Genomic DNA, 27,768 nt, shown 5'->3' with positions numbered 1-27,768 from the left:
GCCTTTCCATATAGGATTAAAGAGACTGCCTGGCAAAGATCAACATAATTTGGCTTCATCTTTTGTTGTTGGTGGCAGGCAGGTCGTCCTGGGTTGATTTGATGTCACTGTCTTCACCCTGAGGCGAAAGCACATGATGAGTGCGAGCCAGGCTTGGTGCCCTCCACAGATCACACCGCTGCACACAGCCCTCCAGGCACACGGCATACATAGAGGATCAAACAGAGGAAATAAGTGAAAAGGAGAGTGAAATTAGGGGCTATGAATATAGCAAATCATAGGGAGAGATGTAATGAGTGGAGGATGAAGGAAACGGTTTGACTATTGTTCCTTTTAATCCACCTTTAAAGGTCACACAGCCGGACTTTTATTATCGGTGTCCATTGATCTATCCTCACTGTATTCTTGACTTTTTCGAGAAAAGAGACATCAGAAACTATTAAGTTTGTTGCATAGATGACACATTCACTTTCACATTCAGACACAAATCAGACACCCCCTCCCTGTCCCACCCACAGCCATCAAGAACGACCTTTTCCCTTTTCCTCATTTCACCTTTCATTAGTCTTTCTTAACCATTATGCCAATGTGTGTGTTACAACAGCACAAGATTTCTCTATTTCATTCCTAGGTTAGCAACAATAATGTGACCAGTGGGATGGTTCAAAACGCTGTTGCCTTGCTTTGCAACCTCACTGGAGACACCATTTTGGACCTGGAGCCTGCACATCAACAAGGTACATTGTGGTCACAGTGCAAAGTGATGTTAAGTGCGTGTCGGGAACCTGTTGTCACTGAAGCAACAACATATTCATCTTCTCTACAATTACCAAAATGGTCATGTCACTTTTTGACATGTTGTTTTGGCTTCTTTATAATATTTAGTGCAACCCTGTCCCTCAGGTTGTTATTTGTCATGCAACTCAGGTAATCTCCCTGTAATTTATGTTTGTTTCCTCTAAAAGCTTCTGTTTATGTTGATGTGAGGCGAATAAGAGAGATGCATTTGTCCCTCTTCGATTTTGTCAATAGAACTGGTTGTACCCTTTTCACAAAAGCGTTCCATTGACATGGAAGTGAAGGCGCTTTGATATTTAACTCATGCAAAGTTTGATACGTTTCATTACATTTTTCAAAAGAGCGAAGAGAACAACGGTTGACTGTTGGAAGCAGCTCAATTGTTGATTAGATAGATTATTTTTAATAGTAATCGTGGGCTTTGTGTCAATGACTGGACATTTATTCATGGAAGGTTTTGAGGTATGGTCCAGCTTTGTAGAGGTCTAATTTGTCCTGTTTCTTTTAGTAATAGAGAGCAACATACACAACATAAATGCTGTCAATCTGTTATTGCAAACCGGTGTATTCAAGCGTACCCAATTGTCACAACCCTGCAGTTTATCTCTCAATTCACAGAAACGGTAAAATGTTAGAGGTAACCGCTACACTGTAAATCCTGCCACTTTTTAAACTTCTGTTTGTGTTTTGCATGTCTCTAACTTTCCGTCTCTCCATCAAACCCACCCCGCTTTCCCCAAGACACTTACCATGGGCCTTCTCTCTCTTCACACTATTTCCATTGGGTCAGCAGTGCTTGAGTTTGAGTAGTCAGCATCATTATCATCCAATCAGCTCCCCTGTTCTCTCAACAAGAAACTGTCAACCCAGCACTAATACTGCCCTGGCAATTAACACTATCTTCTCTTGTTCCTTTGCCACTTTACTGTGTCATTCTCCTTCAGTACATTTCGCTTTCTAACCTTTAGGTCTGCGCTGAAAATTTATTTTGCTTACGCTTGTTCCTTATCGGTGTGTCTTGCACTTGTTTACGCCCTCTGCACTGTGTTGGAAATCTATCTACTCTTTTAGTTCCGGATTTGTGTGACGATGGCTGAAAGAACGGAGGAGGGTGTGAGCGTGTATAATTGGTGTGACAGAGTAGGGAGAAGGTGGTGCGAGCCCTGCATGCGCCGTACACTGGGAAACAACGGAAAACACTGTGCCAAATAAGAAGTGTTAGAATTATTTGTGCTTCTGTGTCTAGTTGAGATAGACAGAAATGAATGAAATGTTTGTGGGAGGAAAGTGGATGCAGGAACTCCCAGTCTGGAGTGGATGAGGCGCACACAGCGGAGATGAGGTTTATAATTGGGCAGATTTGCCTCCGACTGCGATAATGCCCCCCTGGGAATAAAGACAGGGGAGGGGAGGAGATAGAGAAAGAGTATCTGAATGAGGAAATGGGTGAGATATAGAGAGAGGGGAGATGATAAAGGCAGAAATGGAGCAAAACGCGAGGTAAAGGGGCTTGTACGGGGGTGACAGCGGGAAGAGGAAGGTACAAAGAGGCTGAGCGTGGAGACTACTGGGAGCAGCGCTGAGATGATACGGGGAGAAAATTGGAAGTTGAAGTGAATGACATTTTGATTGCAGAGATACAGTGAGAGGGGAGCACATAAAAAAAGAAAGAAAAAAAACCTGGAAGAAGAGCTCCCAAAACAAAGTTGATAAAGATAAGCAAAGTAGAGCAGAGCAGCTGACAGGTGACTGGAGACTCATTTTGTAGACACAATCAGACAATCTCAGCGCGAGAAGAGGTGGAGATGTTGACATTAGGCGCCAAACGAGGGGCTTTTATTTCCAAGTATTTCTTGATTCTTGTCCAGATCTGAATGGCTTGAAGCTGCTGGGCTTTGGCCTTGGGCGCAGACAAGGTGTGATTTTAATTGTTTGACTCTCGCGGTTTAATTAATTAGGAAAGCATGAGGGACTGTGTACTCTGGGATCCTTGAAGGACTTTTAGCTCCATCTCAGGGTTTAAGATTTCACCAATCCTTGTTATTTGTCCTGACCTTCTGTGCGGAGCTCAGAGGAGTGTTTTTGGTAATTGCCCCTGTGCCTTTGTTAGTGAGTTTCTTTGGAACCTGCATCAATAAATTGCCATTTTGAATCGGTTTACTCTTCCCAATTGGTGGCTAAAACCCATACCCATATGTGCCCAATCAATGGGAAATGGCTCCAGGCAATTTATACCACAAAGATTGGTCTTGTGCATACAGTGTTGCCATATTACCAAATACACAGTAGGTTTCAAATGAAATATACCCACACAGCGCAGACGCCGGTCATTAGCTCGCAGCAGTCTCCAGGATCTAATTAGTAAAGGTGAGGCACAGTTTTGTGTTTGTTGGCGCTAACAAGAGTGAACAAACAAGAAGTAGGTTTTGCCCTAAAACATATTACATAATCATAGCACGGCAGACGTCAACTGGTCAGACCATTCAATGGACTTCCGGTAATAAAATTCAAGAGTTATATGCACTGTCACTAAATAAATCATGATAAACATTGTTCCTTTGTGACTGACTTACTATTCAGGACTAGCAGGTATCTGTGTCTGGGTGATGGAAACCAATGTGGTTTAATATTTATTAAATAGTATAGCTCATTTTACAGTATGTGATTTTATTGATTTTCTATTTATCAGATAACTTTACACTTCATGCTGCTCCACCAGTAGTCAGTGTCACAAAATGATTTTCTGCATCTCAGATCTTACCCAAATGTTCAAGGGTCTTGGTCATTTGGGATTCAGTTTATCATAAAAAATACTCCCCCTATACATCTACTTCTCCCACATACTCTGAGGCCCTCCTCAGCGGCGCATTAAAAAACATTATTAACATATCCGTGAGCTAGTATCGGGGCCAGAGCAGAAGGGAATTGTCACGTTACATTAACAGCAAGATAGGTCTTTGTGTGTCCAAAGGAGCAGCCTGTTTATTTAATTATGTGGCAGTCTGACAAAGTTGTGCAGCATCTCCCTGACAGCGGACTAGCTTCTATACACAGCCACACACAAACTCCTGCACTTTCACTCCCCAGAATAAACAAGAGCATTAACTTTCTAAATAAAGACGCTTTTGAGACAGTAACAACTGAAGTGGATTTGGCTCCAAGGAATAGATCATTGTTTTTCAATATATTTTTGTACATTACAGTTTTAGCTGCGTTACTTTCTATTTTAAGACATCGCCAGTTGACAGAGATGACTCATACGTATCTGTAAATTTGGATTTACGGTCCTCTAATTGAGTATCATCATACTGTTCATGACATGATATTTATCTTTCAGTGTAGAAAGTTCATCCTTGGGCCCTTAGTTTAACAACTATATGTTCAATCAAACTCAATCAATCAAACTTTATTAATACAGCGCTTTTCATACCAAAAGGCATCACAAAGTGCTTTACAGATTACAACATTTAAAACAATTAGCCTGGCACAACCTCAAATATATATATTGTATATATTAGGATTAAATAAATAGATTAGTCAGTTAAAAGCTAAGCTAAAAAGGTGGGCTCCTCCGGCAGATCGTTCCAGAGGCGAGGGCCGTAATTGGAAAGACGCCTCACCATGAGTCTTTTTGTTTGTTGTTGTTTCTGAGTAGGTTTTGAAGACACGATCATTATCCTCTTGAAGTGTTGTTTGCAATAAATAACCAGGGTCAATGGGTCATGTCCACATTAATGTATAACCTGTACATCTGATCATGTTTTAACCCAGCACAACTCTTGAAACAGTAACTATGTTTGAAAATACCTGGGCTGAATAATGGATGAAGTTCAAATATTGTCTGCGCCTAGCATTAACTCAGTGCATGCACCTCAGGAGGAGTTGTCTGCTGTCGGTGACATGAGGAATATGCTACAAATGCAAAGTATCCTGAATGTCACGTTAATTTTAATGAGAGCAGAACATGGATTTCCACTTAAGAGTGTGGTCTTTCATTCACTGGTCGTTTTCTTAGCTATGGGACATAAATAGTCATGGAGCATTTAATATGGGTGTAAGAAAAATTGTATTTGATAATTCGGGTTTCATGTTACTGAATACTGTCCCTGCAAATATAGAGGCAGGGTACATCGAGGAGAATGGCCCGTTGTCGTGTCTCTGCCTCACAGATACACCTGACAAGAATCCATTCACACTGCTTCCATAGGTCTGATGGAGATGGTGGTGAGAACTCTGACTGAAGCTTCAGTCCATCTGGACAGAGGCCTTCATGACAGAAGGAGGGTCAGCCAGCCTGTACTGCCCGCCCTCCCTGCTCTGTTGGAGCTGCTGCACAACATCCTCAAACAAACATCCTCAGTCGTCCGCTCGGCTCTACAGGTAACAAATCTTCACAAGATCTACACAAATCTTCTAGGTACGTGATCCATCAAGTTGACAGAGTTTTAAAGGTCATACAATGCACTTTAAAAAAAAAGAATTATTCTTTATTACTCCTAGATGCTGCATTCTTAACTTAAACAAAATATATTCCGCGGTTTTAATCACTGGCGTAGTTGCTATAATTTTGATGTTTCTTCTTCGATGATCTTCTGTCATAGAAATATAGATATTTTGCCATATCATGTATTGCCTTTAGACATTGATTTGTCACTTTCACCGTTTTTTCTCTCCATTGAGCACAAACCACCAATACACAAAGTCAGCTCCCTCCAAATGTTGCCCTGGCAGGTCCCAGAGGCCTGCGTGTGTTGTGTGTGTGTGTGTGTGCGTTTTGGTCTGTTTGCGTGACCACTGATGTGTGCTGTGTGGAAGCCAGCAGGTTTAGGTGATGGCAGTATTGAAGTTATGGACTCTGGAGAAAGTGGATCATGTCCTGAGTTCCCGGGGCGCACATACACACACATCACAAACTACACAAACACACACGTGGAAATACACACAGGGCCCTGTCTGGCAATGTCCCTGCGGCCTCATTATCACCACTGGCTTTGTCCTCAGCTCGCCTCCCTTGCTCTGCTCCTCACGCACCAGCCCCCACCTCCCCACTGTGTGCACCCCAGCCCAGTGCATACATATTAATGGCCGGACACGGAGGGGGGCTGCAAGGGGATTCTGGGTAAAAGACTGGGATGAAGAGACAGGAAAGGATGGAGTGAAAGCAGAGATGGAGAAAAGCAGGAAGCACAATTTGTAGCGGAAATCAATTCTGCCAGAAATGCAAAGCTCATTATAAAGAAAAACTTCAGCTGAACCAAAATCATTTGGGTAATAAGGTCTGATAAGCAGAGAGGACGTGATTAGGCCACTTTAACCAAACTATTCCTCAGTTGGTCAGGAGAGTCAAGCTGAGATAATAAAATGTAAAAGATAGACATTGAGTGAAAGAGTACGGTGATAGTGTGACTTTGGGGAAGGGTAAAATATGTGGCAGCCGCAGTCTTCATAATATGATTTTATTCCTCATCTAATTGTGTGTAAGTTCCACTGTAGGCACAGAAACTAGTGAGAGTGAGGGACTGAGGTGCTAATGAAGTGACGACAGGAGCAGGTGAGAGTCATAAATGAGTTGCTAAAATAAATTGAAGTGACACAGACACTTAGTGCAGTTGAAGACTTCTTGGTGCAGAGGTGTTGGAAAAACAGCGTCTGCAGGAAATGTACCTGTGAGTGCCTCTCTCCATCTGCCTCAGTCTGTCAGAATGTGTCTTGGCAGGTCTCTGGATCCATCATTATTGACTGTCAAATCTCTATAAATGATTTAAGGCGTGTGTGTGTGTGTCTGTGCGTCTGTGTGTAGAGCCAGAGGCTATCTTGTCCAGCGGTGGAGACGCAGGCAGCAGAGAAGCTGCTCCTGGCCAACAGACCCCTGAGCCAAGTCAGCACTCAGCTCATTCACATGGTGAGACCAACTCTCTCATTCTCTCTGTGCTGTGCTCACCAGTGCTTTGCATGCACACCCCAATAACTCTACTGCAGTTCAAATTACAACCACAGAGTACACAATATCTGTTTCTGAGTTAGATTGAGATTAAGCTTTATACTAAAGCTTCTTTTTAGTGTTTAGTGTTTTTATCTCATCTCATCTGATGAGTTGGAGCAATAATGGCTCAGATAGTAGAGCCAAGAACCAAGAGGTTTACACTTCGAATCCTGACTCTCGCAAATGCAGATGATCATTGTGTCCTACACTTCATCCACTGCCTATGTGAATGTAATAATAATAATTAATAATAATAATAATGCATTGGTTTTATATAGTGCTTTTCTGGACAATCAAAGACGCTTTACAAACATTATTCATTCACTCCATACTTGGTGGGTGGTAAGCTACGTGTGTGGCCACAGCTGCCCTGGGGTAGACTGACAGAAGCGAGGCAACTAGTCTGCCCCATCGGACCCTCCAGCCACTACACACCGGCCCCACCACACACTACATTCGCCAGGCTTCCTGGTGTTACCAAATGGTCTCCCATTCAAGTACCGACCAGGCCCTTCCTTGCTTAGCTTCCATGGTCAGATGGGATCGGGCAGAGCAAAGGCGGTATGGCCTGTAGTGTGTTTGTGTGTGTGTCTGGTGTGGGTGGTGTGATGGCACAGACTGGCAGCCTCACTTCTGTCAGTCTACCCCAAGGCAGTTGTGGCTACTATACTAGCTTACCACCAGAGTACAGAGTGAATTAATGACTACAGTCTAACGCGTTGAGAAACTTGTCAACACAGGCTTGTAAAGCACTTTATTATTATTATTATTATTATTATTATTATTATTATTATTATTATTATTATTATTATTATTATTATTATTATTATTATTATTATTATTATTATTATTATTATTATTATTATTATTATTATTATTATTATTATACCTGACTAAATTAAAATGGATATCAGAAAGAAAGAAAGTGATGGCTTCATTTTCTCTGGATCAATGAATACTAATCATATTGGTCTACTCTAAACTGTTGTCAAAAATACATAATTAAAGCTTCTACCCTAATCATGTTTCAACTGTTATTTTGTTGAATTTTCCCATCCTATTTCAGAGAAACTCTTGGTTTCAATGAAAACCCAAGGCAGCTTATCTAAATTAGCATTTTGGACTCAGAGGCTTTGGGAGTAGTTATGCCACGGCAACCATAGAAAGTTTCAAATTAATCCATAAAATCCACATTATCTGGCGGCAGACCAGGACCTGTGAAATAAGTTTCTCTGGATAAATGGTTTGTGGACGGACTGAATCCATATGCATTCTGGGAAGGAAAGGGGCTACGCTGAAGAGGGAGGGCAGAGAGAGGTCTCAGGGGAAACAATAAAGGTTTTTACTTACACTTGACACATGGAGTGTTGGGTGGGCGTCTAGTGTGGGGGGAACTGACACACCCCTGGCCTCTGCTCTGCCCCACTGCCCCATGGGAGATTTGTTGGATAGAGGGCAGGATATGTCAACATTACTTAAATGCTAAACCGTGCATATATTACTTAGATAGTACTTGCGAACAGTGCGGATGTGATGAAATATTTACATTTATGCGTAGATGCATTGTCAGAATCACGATTAGATATCCATTTTAATTAAGATTTAATTATGACAGCGCGCATGTATTTTTTTAGAAGAGCTCAGGTGTAACATAAACTCCAACATTAAATAAATTCTTGTACCTTCTTGCCACACTTGTCACATCCACTAAATGAGCTTCACTTGATGTTTACATTGAGTTCAGTAATCGCACCATCACCTTCATTTCCACAGTAAGCTCAGTGACATAAATGATAGCCTTGGGAGTTTCTAATCTGACATAATTAATCTTCGGAGATATAAAACACTCCTTCTCTGTCTTTGAAGTAATTAATCACGCTGTAATCGGATGGATATTCAATTATGTGTCTGTAGTTGTCCACGGAGCATGAGGAGGTGTGGGAGGAATCCCTTCAGTGCCTCTCTATCCTGGTCCAGCTCTATGGAGGCGAGGGCCAGGACTGTCTGTCTGCATCATGTTTGCACAGTTTCAAACATGTCCTACGCTCCCACATGCACAGCCAGCACCCACGGACCCCACGCACCGCTCTGAGGATCATTAAGAGGCTGGTGAGTTTGTCCGTCAGTATCTATATGTTGTTGTCCACAGGCATTCTGCTTCACTCTACACGTACACGCCAGTGCAATCCGAGGGTCTCGGAGTTTCTTGTTTTTGTGGGCTAAAACTAGTGGAATAAACAAAAATAAAAATGTACACACGTCAGGCTGGCTGTGCTGCTGCTCTCAAAATAGAGTGTAGCTTCGCTGGCTGCAGACTGACAGAAAGAGCAAGACAGATTCGCCGAAAAAGTGTTGGTTTGTATCTGCCTGTCACTCTCTGTTCGAGTGTCTGTCCAATTTTGTCTGATAGTCAAAATGATTTGTAGTACAGGCCAAAAAAACGGCTGACTTGTAAGAGAGCACGCTGCGGTAAAGCAGGAGGAGATATAGTGAGGCTTCTGCTCGAGCCAGCCTTAATAAATAATACCAGCTCCATCTGGGAACATGGGGAAAACTGAGGCAACTGCAACTGACATGCAGCAGCATTACTTCTTAGGCAAGTTGGCAGCTATCACCCTGATCGACACACAGCAGTAATGAGGATGCTGTAACTACTCACTCATTCGGTTAAAAATTTAGTTGAGGTGAAATATTACCTGACCAGCTACAATAACTATGTTTCTATTTGGTGTGGAACCCCAGTACATTTCTGCAGTAGAACTACATTGACAGTTCGATAATAAGTTTTAACATCATGTACATGGATGTCTGCGCGGTGATTGTGAGATCCAGTATTTTGTGCATTTAAAACTACAGTTGGCCATTTCAGTCTTTGTCATTGATGAATTTGCACCAACAAGTGAACTACTTATTTGGATTTGGAGTGATCACACAAACCCAGTTGGAACACACTGAATACAAACATGGCTGACTTGGAAAAAAATGTCTGCTTTTGACGTTTATGAATAATTTAAAGTGCATTGCTAATGTTTTTGGCTTGGCTGCAGGGTCGTGCAATAGTTGTGCGCACTCGGGACACAAGGTCAGCTGTCACCCCGAGATTGTACCGGGGAGTTGACTAAAGGGCCTTCCCTCCGAGCTGAGCTTTCCTGCTCCGTGTGTGTGTGTGTGTGTGTGTGTGTGTGTGTGTGTGTGTGTGTGTGTGTGTGTGTGTGTGTGTGTGTGTTTGTGTGAGTAGGGGAGTGAGAGAGAGGAAGGAACTACTTAATTCATGTGCACGTTTCGAATCCTTTCTCTAATGAGTTTGTGCCATGTGAACTAGACGGGCTCAGACTTACCTTTCCTGCTCTCCACTCTGAAGGTTGGAGCGCTTTTGTCCTCACTACAGCCTTGTAGCCAGCGGATGACTCATTAATGCAGCTTAGCGCCAGGAGCTAAACAAATTTACATCAATCTACCTTTCTGTTCACTTAGCTATCACACTCATTAACTCTTCAGTACAAATTTAGGCCTGATAAATACATGGTCCTTTTTTAATCAGCATTTGCAGTAGTTTCAGCAGTTTGGTAACATTTGAACACCCAAGAGCCAAGCTGACTTTATTGAGCTGGAAGTTGTAACTTTTGATTCAATTCTTCTTCTTCTTCTTCTTCTTCTTCTTCTTCTTCTTCTTCTTCTTCTTCTTCTTCTTCTTCTTCTTCTTCTTCTTCTTCTTCTTCTTCTTCTTCTTCTTCTTCTTCTTCTTCTTCTTCTTCTTCTTCTTCTTCTTCTTCTTCTTCTTCTTCTTCTTCTTCTTCTTCTTCTTCTTCTTCTTCTTCTTCTTCTTCTCCTTCTCCTTCTCCTTCTCCTCCTCCTCCTCCTCCTCCTCCTCCTCCTCCTCCTCCTCCTCTTCTTCTTCCTCTTCTTCTACTTCTCTGGGCGGCATGGTAGCGCAGCGTTTAGTGCTCTCGCTTCACAGCTAGAAGGTCCGGGTTCGATTCTCACCTGGACGGGGCCTTTCTGTGTGGATTTTGCATATTCTCCCCGTGTCTGCGTAGGTTTCTTCTGGGTACTCCGGTTTCCCCTACCACTAAAACATGCACAATAGGCCAGGATGAATGATGTGTGTGAGTGAATGTATGGCGGTGGTCAGAGAGACCGTTGGTGCAGATGTGGTAGTAGTAGTAGTTTACCACCACCGAGTATGAAGTGAATGTCCATTAAGAACAATTGTCTCATGTAAAGCGCTTTGTGACTATGTCTGTGAAAGGCGCTATATAAATAAAGATCTTCTTCTTCTCCTTCTGAACGACACAAGGTGATGCTCCGCTGTGTTTTTTTTCTTTTCTTTTCCAAACACCTACACTGGATTCACTCTAACAGACATTGTTTTCAGCCTTGTTTGCCCTCTTGTCGTTTTGTATAAATTATATCTTTAATTTGTTTCCCACTGTGATGTTTATTATTTGTCTTTCTTAATGGACATGGGCACAGGAAGTGACATGCATAAAGGTATTGTTTCCATAATTGTCACTGTGCAACCAAAAGACACTTTTCCACTGGCAGACACTACACAGCCCAGTGCCTGGTCAACCTGGTTGGGGAGCTTTTCGACTGCCAAGGCCAGGGCAAAACCAGTCTGACCAGGTATAAATTTTGGCACTGACCTCTGGCTGTGGCCAAAGCGCGCTAATCCGTGACTAACGTGACGTGAACAGACGCTGGCCTCTGATTGGCAAACAGGAGAGGACAGCCCTCACTATTAACATGCAGGTCATACCGCGGTTCTAAAAGGGCATTTAGCCGCTGTTAGCTCAACTTTAGCTGGTGTTAGCATAACATTTGCCTGTTGCTTACCTTTATAGTTGTCTCTAGCTGCTTCTTTCCTCTAGTATTTGCTTTGGCACCTCTGAATGATTTCATAACGCCCACCAGAAGGCAGCATTTGTCCACATTTGTTCTCATCGCGGCTAACAAAACTTTTAATGACGTTCTGTACAGCGTGCACATCTGTGGGGACGTCGCCCACAACAACTGCAGTAGTGGAAACACAAGCATGTACAGGGTAGAGTTGATACGTGACCAGGCGAGTACATGGATAGAACAGTGGTAGAACGCGGTAGAACAGTGTTTAGTGGAAAGGTGGCTATAGTGTACCAATGGGCCATCAGTAAGTCCCATTTCCTTTCTGTCTTTTCTATCTCCCTCTTCCTATGTGACCTTTCAACTTCCACCAATATTATCCCATCAAACTAAATTGAAAAAACACACACACAAAAAACTGGTCACATGCACTTTAAATTGTGTTGTGCAAGATCGACTTGAATTCTCCAAAATCTCATTATCAGGCAGCCAATCGGTGAGCAGGGAACAACGCACAGCTTTGGACACGTACATCAGACAGACATTATGCACAACACAGAGCCTCGCGCCGCCTCACACCTCCACACTCCGACAAGAGCCTGCCCTTCAACAAAGGCTTTTTAATTATCTTTCATTGATTTCAGGCCTCCGCTAATCTCAATCAAAGATCCCACTAATGGTTTCGAAACTGCTAAGGAGGAGAAACGGAGAAAGAAATCAAGTAAAAAAAATAAATCCAAACTTTATACATGTTCTTTAAATAAATGGGATTCATAGAAACTCGGTAGATGCTTTAAATAATTTCATTGTTAATTTGGTCAGTGTGTAACTTAGCAACACAGCTTTTAATTCGCCTTGTTTCTGTTGTCTTATATGCATTTATTTCTCACGCACATATTATTGAGTTTGCAGTAATTATGCACTGATTATGTTCATAAAGAAACCTCCACGCGCAAAGATTGGCAGTGTTGTCGTCTTAATTTTATCTGCATTGTTTGTTAATGACTATAATCCTAAAACGCTGTCATCTCCAATCTCTGAAATACCTCCGTGAATGCCAAAGCACTTCACACAAAATCACTCTGCAAAGCATTTTAGACTGAATGCGTAAAAAAATGTGTTACCGTTGCTTAAGCTTTAATTTCATCCATTTAATGCATTTGAGCCACCAAACTAGCCGGAAATTCTCAATGTTAGACACACGTTTTCAAGGAGGCGAGGAGAGTCAACCAAAGTGCAAAATGCGCGGCTACAGTGTTATTCTATTATATTGATTGATGTTCTAGAAAGTCTATATTTCTCACTAAAAGTTAAGTTGTAGGGCACAGACCTCTACCAAGGCATCACAACAATCTGTTCATGTAGTCCTTTGACCACCTGTGGAGGTTCTTGCAATCGGGACAAACGATTTGTAAGTGCATCATTGTGATCCCTGAAAGTATTTCATCGTACTTTCATATAAGGCATCTGTTGATGGCCTCGGCAAGGACATCTTCATCTACCTGTCTCCTCACACTAAAACGTCCTGAGCTTGTTGTTAGCGTAAAGGGAGGGGGGTATTTTTGTCTCCTCCTAACCCTGTATCCTAGCAACAGCCATGCCATGTCGCGGCAGAGCCAGAGGTGCTGATGTCACTGCAGATCAGAGACAACACACTCACCGAATACGCAACAGGACGGGGAGAGCCACGCGGCAAACAGCGGTCATTACTTATTAAAACAAGTTAGACCTTTGACCGCACGGAGGATCTCGTATTAAACATGGATTTGTGACAAGCAAACACACAGCGGCGCTACAAAAACAGGTGTTCAAGGGCGTGTGAGAGGAGACGTGCTGAGACAAGAATACATCAAATAAAAAAAAACAAAAGCGTTCAGTCCAATGAGAGGCACAAAGCTTTGGCTCTGACTCGCGTCCTGAATTCAAACACTGGTTTCACCAATCAACAAGTTATCAAAGAGGCGCTGTGAGTGACAAGATCCAAAATTGCCGCAAATAAAAGCGCTATGTGATAAATTTGCTTTTGCAATGGCTTTGATGGATAACAGCGCTCTCTCTCAGTAGTCTGTCTCAATCACTGACAAAATGATTATTTGGTGATAATATTAGACAAGACACTATCACTTGAACATGAGGGTTGAGGTTGAAATAATAGTTGTGCTAGGCTCTGGAAATATTTGCACATTTTGGTTGGACTTTTCTTCACTGCACAGTAATAGGATGGGAACGGGTCCTTATACTGTAATAACATGGTAACACGGACACACGCTTCATGCTAATATGAAAACCCCTCACCTCGTATAAAGACTGTAACAACCAGAAAACACGGTTAGTATTAGTAATAACACTTAACATCCATTATCTCTTGTAATGTGCTTTTTCCAAATAAAGTACGGCCGTCTTAGTTCCACTTTAACTTTTCTTCATGAACTGTTTTGCAGATGGAGACAGTCGATGCTGATAAATCTGACTGGACTGATTGTTCTGACGGGGCCGAGCTCCTCTCTGTCATCCAGGAAATCGCCCGGTCTGACAGGTGAGCGTGAGAGAAACCAAAATTACAAGGTTAACCACTGCTGCTTCAATGCTTCCACCGACGCTCGTCCACAATGTCTTAAATTACTTTCAATTAAAGAATGACCACATGTAGCGTCGACCTGCAGTAAGTATAAAAACACGCTCTTTCATTTCATTATCACAAATACGCACCTAGCATTTACCAGCGTTGTATGCCCCCAGCTAATGACAGGTCTGGCTGGAAAAACTATGTGCTCTCATCTTGATTTAACAAACTGTCGTGTAGCTTGGGATTTCAAATATGTAAATTTGTTGCGAGGCTGAGTACATCTGGGCACATGTGGACTTGCTGCGGCACACACTGACAGACCATTTACATCTTATGCCATGTGGAAAAAGCCAAGCAATAGAATATAATTATTATCTTCTTTATAGTATTTATTGAAAGGATGGAGTCTAGAGTGGTTTAATGTGTAACTGGAACACTGAGATCTCGACGAGGGCTGGACAATTAATTGAAATCCCAATTTTAATGGTCTCAATTAGCAACTCGTGAAGGCTTAAATAGGTAATATAATTTGCTACAAAAACAAAAAAAGAAATAAGAGAGAGAAATAAGAAATAACAGCCCTAATGTAGACATTGGTTATCAAAACAAACGTCTTGTAGACTGGTTCATGGCTACTCAAAGTGTCTTCTTTTCAAAGTTTTCTGCTGTTAGAACCAACTTCGTATTTGTTACCTCTGATACTTCTTGTGTGAAAAGCTGCGTGAACACCTGTATCTCTGCATCTCTCTCTCTCTTTGCTCTTGTGCGTTTTGTGCGTCTGAGCCAAGGGTTTTGTTGCCGTAGCGACCGTGCCTTTCTTTGATCTTGTGATGTACAAGGCTGGCGACCTGTCACACACACACACACACAACAACACACACACACACACAACATGGAGAACAGTCTCCAAACTCTCCTCTCAATGACACCACGCCGTCAGATCAATAATAAAGGGGCATTGTTGTCCTGCTATACAGACCTCTGCAAGTCTCGCCCGCTTTTTGTTACCCTTTGCACCCCTTCGTCCTACTCGAGTGTTTTCTTCTTCTTTCTTTTTTTTTTTTTTTGTTATTCATTTTGCCTATGCCTCCTCACTGGCTCTCCTGCACTCTCCTCTCTCTCTGCGCTGCACTCAGATGTGGCCTTTGAAGTGGCACACTCCATAGTGGTTCAGTAGTGGTGGAAAAAGGGTGCAGGGAGGAAGGCACTAGGAGGTTTTAGGCGATGAGAGTCTGAGGGCGAGGCGAGGAGGGCTTTTTAATTGAGAGGATGAAGCATGATGTCATTCAGCGTTCACCATGACAACCTGAGGAATGCCTTTTTCAAAAGTGAGGCGCGGGCAGACGTGGGAGGGGCTTAACTCACCCCCTACCCCAAAACAGAGAGGCCCAGAGACGGCGTAGGGCTCAGTCAAAAACACAACAGACGCAGCTGAGCGAAAAATGAATTCCCATCTGGAAGCACAGAGGTGGGAGCCCGTGGAAATTTACCAAGAAATGAGTTTAAAACGCCCTTCGACAACAATGTCACTGAGTACATTTAGAGAGGTTTTTACATAAATGATGGTGACACTTAAACTATTCCTCTGTTGACCACTCATAGTGTGCCAAGTGCCATTCGCACGCAACATGTTCTTTCATACATTCATACATACCCGCACTGGAGGCAATGGCTGAATTGTGTTGCTCAAGGACACAATATGCACTGGCAGCTTGGAGTGAACAATCAAACGTATAGTGGACAAGCGTCTGCCACAGAGCTCTGGTTAGTTCGAGAGGAATGAAATGGTCATGAAAGGGCCATGAAGCTGATGCTGTGGCCGAAGGTTGAAGGAGGTGGAGTTGAGCAGCAGGTACTTGTTCCTTTGTTTGGCTTTTTCTGCAGCTTCCAGCTGTGTGAAATTACGTATTATTAAACTCTTGTTAAAACGCTTATTTGTTTGATTGCAGTGACCTTTAGTTGACGACGTGACGTGCCACAAAGTTTTAAAGGTTTTGCACAGTATAAACATTAAGTGGGTTCAGCCCAGTTTTTATGAAAATGACGCAGTTTAAAGCCTCGTTGTCCTGAAATATACAATAAATAAATAAACAATAAACACATTGTCTTTAAATGTTAGGGGAAAAATACACTTATAAAACTTTGACTCATCAAAATAGTAACTGTATGCAGATGTACAAGCTGAAGATTCTCCAATGGGAATGAAATATTCTTCAGAAGGTCCAACTCTTTCACAAAGGTTTGCTGGATCCAGGGTCGATGACAGAGTGACAGACCCCCTGAACTAACGTTGCTACCAAAGCAGTGGTCAGAGCTTCGTCCTACAGCAGGATAATGACCCACACAAGCCCAAGCTGTGCCAAACCAGAGTTTGGAAACATGGAGAGGGCAGCACAGTCTGCCCATTTAAATCCCAGCTGGTTTTGAATCAAATGGACAGAGGAGTGATAGCAAAGGAACCTACAAGTGAAGGGCCACACATTTACATTATATGAACTTCTGCAACAAAGTTGGACATTTTCTGATATATAGTGAATATTATAGTTCCATTGTGGAAAGAATGCCACAAGTGTCTTCAGTCAAAGGCTTAGAACAGTGGTTCCCAATCTTTTTTGCTTGAAAGCCCCCCTTCTGCACGTGATCTTGTCGGGCTGCACCCCCCAGTCCAAAACTGTGGCCCCACAAATGTATCAAAACATGAAAATTATTGCTAATAAGCATTTATTTCAAACAAATAAACTGACAGGCAACACTGGTCCCCCCTGCAATCCCAGGTGCCCCGCGGGGAGGCCTGCCCCACAGGTTGTAACCACTGGTGTGAATACATTTTGGTTTACTGATGTATTTGTTGTATGTATTGTTTGTTTGTTCTATGCTTACATTTGGTTACAGTTCAGTGAGGCATTAAACTGATAACTGCCTATTATTAAGAAAACTGTGTAAGTTTGAGTAAAATACACTTAAACAAAACCTTCCTTGTCTCCCTGAGCAGCTTATGGTTTGAAACTATAGAGGTTAATACATTTAATGACTTACCAAACTTTGTGGGGAACTTTTTCCACATTCAGATTCTGTTTTATAAAGCCATACAAACTCCCAAGGATTTCCAAAGCCTTTGGGCAAAGTGTTAATTAGGTTAATTATGTGGATTTTTAATTAACTGAGGCAGTGGGTGGGTTTCTGGTCTGGCTCAAAGGTTGCCCCAAAGACCTGCAGACACGAGCCCAGTGAGAGGGGGATGAACAAAAGACATATGGAATATAAATATCCATCACTTTGTAATGTGCCAACCACAGATTGTAGACATTAAATAAATTCCATCAAAAAATACTAAAATGGATATATTTCCAATTCAGTTACATTGATCATAGATCAACCAAGTGTTATCACTGTTTTTAAAAAGTGAGGCTGATTTTTGTGCTTGCTTGCAATTGTCTCCCGAGTCACAAAACAGTCATTTCTTTGTATGCTTCGAAAATGTACATTGTAGGAATTAATTAATTGATTCATTAAAAGCTGTGCCCAAACTAGATAGATTGACTCTATAGATTGTGATGATAGTTGTCTATATGATTTTTATGCGTGCTTTACATTGTCAATGCAGTTTTTTCTGAAAAATATCTGTTTTTCAGGTGTCATGTGGATGTGGTGTCACTGGCCGCTGTAATCCTCAATCAGATCACATGATTAAATCATGTGACAACAAAGACTGGACATTCTAGCATTAAGTTAAGTCACTGTTGTTCTCATGTCATGTCAATTAGTAGATGTATTGTTTCTAATGAGACCTTTAAATAAAATGAAAATGCTTTTCTGTACTTATTGCATTATTTTTTTTATCATAACAGGTGATGTCAATACCCTAAAATACAGAATGAATGTTTTTATATTAGAAAATTCACATTAATAAAAAGATAATAATTCATTAACTGGCCAACGTTTGAGTCACTGCACACTTCTTTCTGCCAGTGCAGTTAATGCCTGCAGTTCTGTGGCTCTTAGGAAACAATGGTTGTTTTGATATTTTTCTGGTACAAATCTGAACTCACAACTAAATAATTTAAATTATATTGGGATAGTGCATGTTAATGAACACACGTGGAACAAATGCATTTTAAAAAATCGGCTTTAACTTTCCAACTGGACACAAGTCTGCCAGACAGGCTTGGGACTCTCAAACCCCATGAAGACTGGCTATTAAGCAGCATGGAAAAGTCTTGAAAGAATAAGTTTCACCTTTTAAACCTCACAGCCACATAGACTGTAGCTGGTAATGAGCAAGTCTTCACGAGTCGCAAAATTACAGTAAATTGCTGTGTCACAGAAATAATCTGACAGCTCAATCGAAACCCTCTCCAGCATCATTAGTCCATGCAGGATTAGAGTTTAGCTCAGACACCACCTCCAGCTCTGCCCCGCACCACTGCCATTAGGCCACCATTATACAGTGATGATAGTGGGAGTCTTCAGCTGCCAGAGTAACACTATGTTTCTATATTACTGAAGACTGATAAGTGATGTTTACGGCTTAATTTCAGCATAATTAAGGTCTGGCCACCGAATTGTGTAGATTAGAAGCAGGCCTAGATATCAGGACATACAGGGACACGCTTAGAAAAAGGAAAATCACAGCTGTTCTCCCCTAACAGAACAGGCAGCTTGCAGTCTCGATCCAGGTTTGATTTTGTATATAAATCTGAGAAAACCCCAGCAAACAGCTGTCAGTGTTTTGAACAAACTCCATTTTAATCACTTGCAGCTCCAGACAGTGGGCGCAGTGCAGGTGGGACCTGGTCAATATTTGACCTGAAATTGGCACATCAACTGGAATATGATTTAGAGAGCACAAAATGTGTGTAATCCTCTGGCCGTACAGCAGTCGCTTCATAGCATAGGTTTTCAATTATCAGTCATCTGTACTGTGCTCCACCTGAGCCTTCCTGACGTGAGCAGAGGTGTTTCACTGTGTGCTGAACTTAAGGTTAAATGAAACAAAGGCACTCAATGAAATGACAGTCCATTTTATTGTTTAACACAGCAGGCTACAGCAACCAGCTCCTCCCAATACACCCCCCACAGTAACAGCAGACAAGAGCCCTCCAGAGCACCACTCTGTCGGCTTCACCCCTTTGGAACAGCAGAGACACATTAGTGTCCACTTTAAAGCAAGAAAATAGCTTCATATTTGGACCATGATTTCCAATTCATGTTTTTTTTATACAAAAGCTACACAATGTTACACTTCATCAGAATACAATTCAAATGATTAACTCGTGTTGGACACCATTTAAAATGTGTTCAGATTTTCTTGGATGGAGCATAAAAAATATAAAAACAAAGTATCAAGCAAAAACAGGTTAAAGGAAAAGCAAGCTAAAACATGTACCTTACAGACAACTGAATAAAAAGCAAATCCAAATGGTACAAACAGAGGAACATAAAAGGATAATAAAATTAAAAAAAACTGAACACGTCTTGTCAGAATCAGAAGTCAGCCCACAGTCAGGCTGAGAGCAGAACCGCACTTAATACTTTTGTCCCAATGGAGTTTCCATAGACAGGAAACTGCCGTTTATGAGTCGTCTTCAGGCACTTTCTGAAACCTCGCCTCCTCCTCATGGGCAAATCACGATGCAGGTTCATCCAGATCACATGATACAGCTGCAAACAGAACAAAGAGCGTTGGAAAAACGTTGGCAACAGGCCGCACATGCAGATCAAACGGCAAACATCACAAAAACCACAACACACGGCTTTGTAATTAGAAGCAGTCTCAACATGCAGACGCCACCAAGTCTTCACAAATCCACTACTGCTCATTTTAGACATTATAGTTTGGAGCACCAGAGGCAGGAGGGTGCATGGTCCTTACCTAGTAGAAAGTGTAGTGTAATGTTGCTCTTGGTATTTACAGGTCGGTATCAAACCACGCCAGTTGGTTGGAGTCACCAGCAGGCAGCCCCTCAATCAGTTCTTGGGCATGTCCCAAGTCAGGAAGGCCCTCAACAGGAGGGTAGTCCTGGACGGGGTGGTGTCCACCCAGATCATGGTCCATCATGGGCTCCATGCCCATTGTGTCCCCTCCATAACCCCCAGCATGGAAAGCGCGGTAGCTTGGGTCTGGTTTGGGAAGGGAGTGAGAGGAGGCAGGGGAAGCAGAGCAGCGGTTAGAGCATGTTAACAAACCAAGCGTCACACAGTAGTATGATCAAACTATCACCACACAGCAACACACCACACAGTCCATCCTCCTGAGTCTTAAACTAGCTGTTTCCAGTGACAAATTAATCCCAACAGCATAACAACTCCAGCCGTAGAGATTCTGAGTGGCCAAGAAACTACTATGAGCCAATTACTCTGACATGTGCTGAAGAAAAAGGAGTAGGGAAAATCCAAATACAGAGCCAGCGTCCGAGAGCTGGTCACGTTAACTAGACACAGCTGCAGCAATCTACACTGACAGGATAAAGTCATCTGTCTCAAGTTACTGTTCCATAACTATCTCTCAACAATGACAATGGACAGATGGAAGGGCAAAGGACAGCTCCACATTTGGAGAAACAATAGGATAGCGTGAGGAGCGCAGTAAAGAGTTGTTTATGTGATCCTCTCACTCAGCTGCTCATGTGTTTCTCCTGGGAGCCTTGAAGCCAGCGCGAGGTGAAGAGGTGACTTACCCTCAGGTCTGTAGCCCAGAGGCTCTCCCTGAGCACCGATGTCCAGGCCCAAGTCTGCAGTCTGCAGAGCACAGCACAAGCCAATTAGAGCCAAGACCACCATTATTTATGTTTCATTATCAACATGCAGCTTTATCAGTGAACCGCACCTCATTCCAGGCCATCGGCTCCGTTCTGAAGAGCGAGCTGGTGAGTTCTACCGAGAGACGCTTCTTGTAGTCCTGGGGTTTGTCCTCGGACATACGGAACAATACAGCTGCTGCGTATGTGGCTGTATGGACAATCACACACGTTAATCTCCTTACATTTAAACAGTTTTATTCACATCTAGTGCGCACGTACCGACTCCTTCATTGCGGCTATGCAGGAGCTCTGTCAGTGGGGCAGTGGCTCCCTCTGCCTCGATGGCCTCAGCAGCCTCTTTGTCCTGAGCCAGCTCACACAGCACTCCTGCGGCCACACGCTGGATGTTCTCAATAGGAGAATATAATAGCTGCGCACACACACACAAAGAGGACATCTTGAAACTGCAGGTTATTGATCAGACCAGGAAAGCATCTAAATTCATTTTCCAACCAACGTCTGGGGCACACATTTAGCCAGTTGTAAATTCTTTCACCTGTACAAACAGGGGGATGGTGTTGAGCCCTCTGATGACTATTCTGTTGTGGACGTCTCTGGCCAGAATGTGCAGTGCCCCTGTGCAGCCCTCGACGATCTCCTCCATTCGAACTCCCTCCTGCTCACAGACACAAGCACCGATAAGCATCCTCTGAACGGACATCCGACCATGAGGTAATGCATTCAAGGCCTTACCACAAACTGCTGTTGTGTGCCTCCCATACTGGTGCGCCTCTGTGTGTCTTGGTGTGCTCTAACCAGCAGCTGGACCAGTCTGGGGATGGCGCCCTGTTCCCGCAGGGGGGCGTGGTTTGCGGGACATAGGGCCAGGTTACGGATCAGACCGACTGTAGCCTGTTTGAGAAGGGTTGACAGGGTAAACTTCCTGTCCAAACAACTGGATGAAGTTAAGAGATGGATAAAGCAATTGTGGCATTTACCTTAATGAGAGGCCAGTGTGATGGGGGGTGTAGTAATTTGACTACTACAGGCAGACCATAGTGCAGTCTGACAGCGTTCTGAGCCATCTCTGCCTCCTGGTGTCGGGACGTAAGGTGGCGCAGTGCACAAATGGCTGGCTCTGTGATGTCTTCCCTGTCTCCAGCCCGAAGCACAGTGCGAACCAACGCCTCAATACCTCCAACCTTAAGTAAACAAGAGAAATGTTTCGACAATAAAATAAACCACCTTCATAGAAAAAATATATGTATAATCCCAAATCAGAAGAAAGGCCAACTTACCTGGCAGACCATCATCTTGTTCTTGTAGTTGTTGCAGGTCAGGTTGGACAGGATACCGGCAGCACAGGTGACAACGTTGATGTCGTCACTTCCGAGCAGCTGCACCAGAGTCCCGAGCAGACCCTCCATTCCCTCCTGTGGACACACGTGCAAGTCAGTTTGATGTCCTTTCAAAACAGTTTTTACTTAGTCTAATGCGGTGCCACTTACTTGTTTGGTGGCAGCGTCGGACAAGTTTCTGAGTGTCCAGAGACAGTTCTGGACCAGTCTCTGACTGGGGTCTGTCAGGTGCAGTCCCAGAGCCTGCATCCCTCCTGGACACAAGGACAACAGTTTAGGAAGATTTTAATTATCGAGAACTTCAGACATCTGTCTAAAATGACATCATTTATCAATTCTCTCCACACTCCAAGATCTATATGTGGCCACAAGCTAACAAAAGCATTAAACATGTCCTTACCAGCTTCTACGATGGCGGGTTTGTTACTGGAGCACACGGACAGCACTTTGAGCACTCTACTGGTCGTCCACAGCAGCTTCTCGTAGGTGTAAGTCCTCATGATATTCACCAGTGCTTGGGGACCGCCGCTGGCCAAGATAATCAACTACAACACACAAAAACAAATGTTGAGCGTCAAGACATTTACACAGCCTTCAACAGCAGTGCAAACCACCAAACAAGTTACCTTGCTTTCCTGGTTTCCATACGCCAAAATCTGTAGACAGTCTGTGGTAATAGCCAAAAACTTGACATTTGTTTTGTTGAGCAGAGCCACCATTTTCTGTAGCCCTCCAGCTAGTCGAACAGCCATCTTGGCTCCTTCTTGATGCAGGAGGAGGTTGTGAAGGGTAGTAATGGCGTAAAACAGGACAGAATCCACTGGGGAGCTGCCGCAAACAGACAAGTCTTAGTACAATAGTGGCCCAGGACTGAATGAATCTTGTTATATGCACCACATGCACGTCTCATGCAGACTTCTCACTGCTGCTACATACCCAAGCATCTTAACTAGCGCTGGTATTCCTCCAGATTTGAAAATTGCCAGCAGCCCCTCTCTGTGGTGGGACAGATTGTGTAGGGTTCCTGCAGTGCAGCGAGCAGTCTCTACATCATTTGTGTTCTGCATGGTCCTGACAATGGCAGAGACCATCTGAGGGGAGCGCATGATGGCATGCCGCGAAGCCTCCTTCTTTGAAAGCTGGTGGACCATTACTGCCGCCTTGTTTACAACAACCTTAGACATATGACACCAGAGTTCAGTCAGAATCCAAGGCACAATTACCAGAAGCAGCTTAAGTGTGGGCACCTACCTGATCCTCATCGTTGAGGAGTTTGGTCAGCTCTGGAATGGCTCTGGTGGCCAGCTCTGCGTCGTCTTGGTAGTTGATCAAATTAACAACTGCGTGTTTTAACATCTGCGAGGGCTCAGCCAGCCTCTGCACGTTGGTTGGGTTGGCTGTGTCATATTGTGTCGAAGGGATCTGCATACCCTCCTCCAGCGTCTCCGGGAACATGGCAGCACGCACTCTCTGAGCGCGCGTCATGGCATACTGACCATCGATGTCTGAAGAACAAAAGTCAGTCAAACATAACCTCCACACAGTACAATTTCATCTGCTACAGTGACCAACTGTACCTTGAACTTGGTCCTGGGCGAAGTTCTGGTTGAAGCCCTGCTCCCACTCGTACATGACCTGGTTGTCCACATCGTCCTCCTCGGGGTTTCCCTTCCCGCTGAGAGAGGGCGCTGTGGTGGTGGCTCCTGAGTGGATGCCTGAGTCCAGATATGACTGTTGTTGCCAGTGACTAACCGCCGCTTTACGGTCGGGCTCCATGGCCATGTCCAGCTCCATCAGATCAGCTGCACACACACACAAAATACAGTCAGAAAACAGACAACATGTGCAGCTTGATAACACAGAAGTGCCTATTTTAACTGCAGTGTCTGAAAAGGAACGTGTGTGTGTTTCTCAGTAAATTGGTATGAAATGTCTAAACTCACCCTGAGAAGCCATGTTGCGCTCTCAAACCACGACCTGCACAGCTTCCTGATCTGCAAGAAACAATAGGCAATTTAGTCCAATCTGCTCACAGTAGATCCATTAAGTTGAAAGGGCCTTCAGATTATTGCCTCCCTGTAGCCTGCACCTTTGCCTTAGAGTACAGCAAGTGCCACGAGTGACTGCCGCACAAAGAGCTAAAAAAAAACTTTGAAAGATTGGAAACTTTCGTGGCTCTTTTCTCTAAACAACACACAGTTCAGCGGAGGCTCCTACAAAGCCTCCATTAGGCAGCCATTTAGGTGCGGACGGACAGAGGAAGTGGAGCGTAGGGCGGAGGAGAAGGGAGGAGGGCACACATTCCTGCACTGGCTTTGAAGCTCAAACCCCACTCTGCAGGAGAAGTAAACAGTAGCGATGGCAGGAGAGGGCTAGACTGAACGGGGAAATTATTCAGAACAAGGTGCGCTTAAACGGGGCCAATTCAACACAAATAAACTGTTTTGACAGTAATGCTGCCCAAAAAACAGGATATGTGGGAGGCCTCGGGGGGAAAATCCAGGATAAACCGATATATGAACCCAATAGGTCAGAGAGTCTTAACAAACCGCTTCAAAAAAGGGCAGATTATTTCAGGATAAGCCAAGTTTAAAATGTGAAGCAAATCCTTTTCAATTACAGCAGGCCTGTTTTGACATGTTGAGAAGAAACTGTCGTGAAAAAGTTCAAAACGTGTGCCTGGTATTATTGCGCTAAGCCCCAAAACAAAACTGGTTTGCTGGGGTATTTCCCCCATGGAGTCAGGTAAGCAGCTGATAAAGAAATACAGCATTGTGTGTGCGCAATACTACCCCTAATAGAGATGTTTAAATTCCAGATGATTCCCCAAAAGCACAGGGAAAAGCATGACTGCACATATTCGGTGGGAAAAGCCAATGTAATTTAGTTTATTAAAGAGTAAATTAAAAAAACACTACATTTCATCACCGTGCCACGAATATAATCTATTAGGCTTTGACCAGAATGCACTGAGACGCCTAAACTACCCGACCCCCGATGTGTCATTAAAACGCAATCTTGAGTCAGAGCCCAGGACTGCTGCTCCCAACCACAAGCACACCAACTCAATTCACTGTTCACACGCCACGCCAGGGCTCTGCAGTCTACCCCTGTATAACCCAGTCCTAATGGGAGCCATATGTCCCGAACAGACTTCAACACACACACCATCAAAGGCCTCACAACCATATTCCCCTCACTGCAGAGTGGAAAGTTACTTCTCCACATCTGGACCATATAAAGGCCGTTTAAAGGAAACAGTGAGAAGACTCAGTTATATTGCGCATGTAAAAATATATATATATATATATATATATATAAAAAAAACAAAGTTTGGAAGTGAAATAATGGATTTCTCCTCATTCCAATATCAACTTTTGGCTTTCCATTTACAAGTCAAATTGTTGAACCACAAATCCTATGCAGCGTCTGAATGCTGTCAGTGAACACAGTGATAAAGAACAGAGCAAAATGTTTCCTTCTGCCCTGCACCAGCCGCTCTAGTACAGCAGCACATCCATAAGTGACCCCAATAGGCCTTTTTATCGGCAGGAGCAGAGGCAATTGCTGCGCCCAGCTCCAGTGCTGGCAGTGTAATGTGCAGGGTCAGCAGCCCCGCTGTTGGCTGCCAACAATACAATGAGCAGAGAGCCTGCAGCCGCTGCGTCTGTCCAAACTGCAGGTCTGATGCCCGCGAGGCGCTCTCGGGATAAACGCATCCATACATGTGAACTATATTGTCATTGTAGAAAATGTGAGTGCGGACCACATTGAACAGTAAATGCAAACAAACACCCCAGCAAAACGCGCTCATGTCAATGACTTAACAGCATGTGTCAGGTCTTCATGACGTCTTATTTCATTTTCATCATAAAGTGCGTGGACGGAACTAATAATCAGTAAACGGGAAAGCGCAAGATGTTATCCGTAATCGGGCGGCCTCAGACCACTACCGGTGTCGTGGAGCGACTCCCCCGCTTCCGTCCTGACGACTCTGAGAACTACATTTGGGTGAAATTCCCCCGGTTTAGTGAAGATTTTAACAACAGCTCAAGAACACAATGAAACTATGCTGGGATTGAAACATCTGATTTATTCCCCTGAACATGTCCGTGCTCTCAGAGTGGTGTTAATGGACCATCCTGAACAAACTGGATCCACACAGAATCACACGATCTAAACTCCATTTGAAACCGCAACCCCTCTGCCCAAAGCGAGGAGCAAACAAGTCAGCCAAATAATGGCCCCGCACGGGCCCCCTCCTCACAGCTGCTGCTGCCCTGACTTTCTTCAACAACACACTGACTCAAATTTCAGTCCAGGCTCCTCCTAGTCTTCTTCCAAAAGCTCCACGGCTCCGAGGAATTTGTCGGTCTTTGTTTAAAAGGCCAAAAACTTAGTCTCTCCCGTATAACGAGAACAATGCCGAGAAACCCATGTTGCTCATCGAGTACATTACAATTTAATCACCAAATGTGGTCAGAGGCAGAGGCTTTTTAACTCTGATGTGAACAGTTTAAAGTTCAGACAACTTTCGACGAGAGGTGACGATTAGCCATCAAGCTAACACCAGTGGTCACAAGGTTGCGTTTTGTAACAAAATTGGCATGAGCTAAAACTATGACAAATAATTAGTAATGGTCTCGGAGAAAAGTTTCAACAGCAACGGCACAAGGTGAAACTACCCCCAAGCAAACATGAGTCACAAAAGAGGAATGTGGCCAGGAGCAAAAGTGCCCTAATACTTGGCAAGATTAACTACGATTAGTTCACACGAGAAGAGCCACATGATGTTAAAACTAATACCTAAACGAGGAAAACATCATAAACGATCACAAATAGAACACATCTAGCACACACACGATGGGGTATCTTATTATTAGAGAGAACATCTGTTAAAAAAATGATGTTTCCTCAGGGTGGTGTCGGGCAAATCCAAAAATAAAGCCAAAGGAAGCAGCTGGATTAGGGGCCGCCGCAGCAGAAACAGCAGCATCCCCGTCCAGCCGCGCACAACAGCGGTCCGTTTGAATCAAGGAGAGCCCCGTCAAAAGGGACAAATTATAAAGCCCAAAGTCTGAATGGCGATGCCTACCCTTGTCAATTCAGCAAGTCCGTGCACCTGGGTCCTGGGAAGTAAAAAACAACCCCCAAAACAGAAGAAACCGAAGGCAAAACCGAAGAGCTGCAGCGGGAGTCCGCCGTACCCCCTCGCCGCACCGGTTTGAGTTTAGCTGGAGAAGCTGAGACTGGAAAATGTAAGATGGCGGCGCTTTTATATAGACCGCAGCACGCCTCCTGTTGCCACATATCCTGCCGTGCAGGCGAACAAAATAGACACTCAAAATAGGAGACAAATTCACTACATGTTTACCAAAGTCATTAATTCAAGTTACTTTTCTTTAAAGTGTCCTATCAATATATTTTATATTGCATAATAAAAGTGACCAATCAATATGAGCGCTCGATCACGAGTATGAA

General features: G+C 43.6%; 2 protein-coding genes across 2 annotated transcripts in view; one reads left to right on the top strand and one right to left on the bottom strand.

The window, feature by feature from the left end:
• Positions 1–17,961, top strand: part of ulk4 (unc-51 like kinase 4) — a 56,274-nt gene extending 38,313 nt beyond the window's left edge. The window contains exons 33-38 of the mRNA XM_079562355.1: positions 632–737; positions 5,006–5,178; positions 6,599–6,700; positions 8,696–8,890; positions 14,065–14,159; positions 17,822–17,961. Coding sequence (XP_079418481.1) covers positions 632–737; positions 5,006–5,178; positions 6,599–6,700; positions 8,696–8,890; positions 14,065–14,159; positions 17,822–17,876 — 726 coding nt within the window. The 3' untranslated portion in view covers positions 17,877–17,961. The remainder of the gene's footprint in view (positions 1–631; positions 738–5,005; positions 5,179–6,598; positions 6,701–8,695; positions 8,891–14,064; positions 14,160–17,821) is intronic.
• Positions 17,962–19,194: 1,233 nt separating this feature from the next.
• On the bottom strand, positions 19,195–27,545 carry ctnnb1 (catenin (cadherin-associated protein), beta 1). Its single transcript, XM_079562014.1, has 17 exons — positions 27,383–27,545; positions 24,231–24,281; positions 23,865–24,089; positions 23,539–23,792; positions 23,224–23,462; positions 22,914–23,115; positions 22,688–22,832; positions 22,438–22,541; positions 22,228–22,362; positions 21,928–22,131; positions 21,683–21,841; positions 21,486–21,605; positions 21,209–21,359; positions 21,016–21,137; positions 20,867–20,927; positions 20,062–20,309; positions 19,195–19,850 (listed from the first exon to the last, which is right to left on the bottom strand). Exons 2-16 carry the CDS (start codon positions 24,241–24,243, stop codon positions 20,098–20,100), a joined length of 2,346 nt encoding a protein of 781 aa, XP_079418140.1. The 5' UTR covers positions 24,244–24,281; positions 27,383–27,545; the 3' UTR covers positions 19,195–19,850; positions 20,062–20,097.
• Positions 27,546–27,768: the final 223 nt, after the last annotated feature.

The sequence above is a fragment of the Gobius niger genome (genome assembly GCF_951799975.1).
Source record: "Gobius niger genome assembly, chromosome: 8".
Taxonomy (NCBI): domain Eukaryota; kingdom Metazoa; phylum Chordata; class Actinopteri; order Gobiiformes; family Gobiidae; genus Gobius; species Gobius niger.
The sequence above is the reverse complement of the archived record's forward strand: the minus strand, read 5'-3'. Positions and strand labels throughout refer to the sequence as shown.

Coding starts and splice junctions, on each gene's coding strand:
- ctnnb1 (XM_079562014.1), bottom strand. Junction 23,793..23,864: donor CGCCCAGGACCAAGTTCAAG/GTACAGTTGGTC, acceptor TTTGTTCTTCAG/ACATCGATGGTCAGTATGCC. Junction 22,833..22,913: donor ATGGAAACCAGGAAAGCAAG/GTAACTTGTTTG, acceptor TGTGTGTTGTAG/TTGATTATCTTGGCCAGCGG.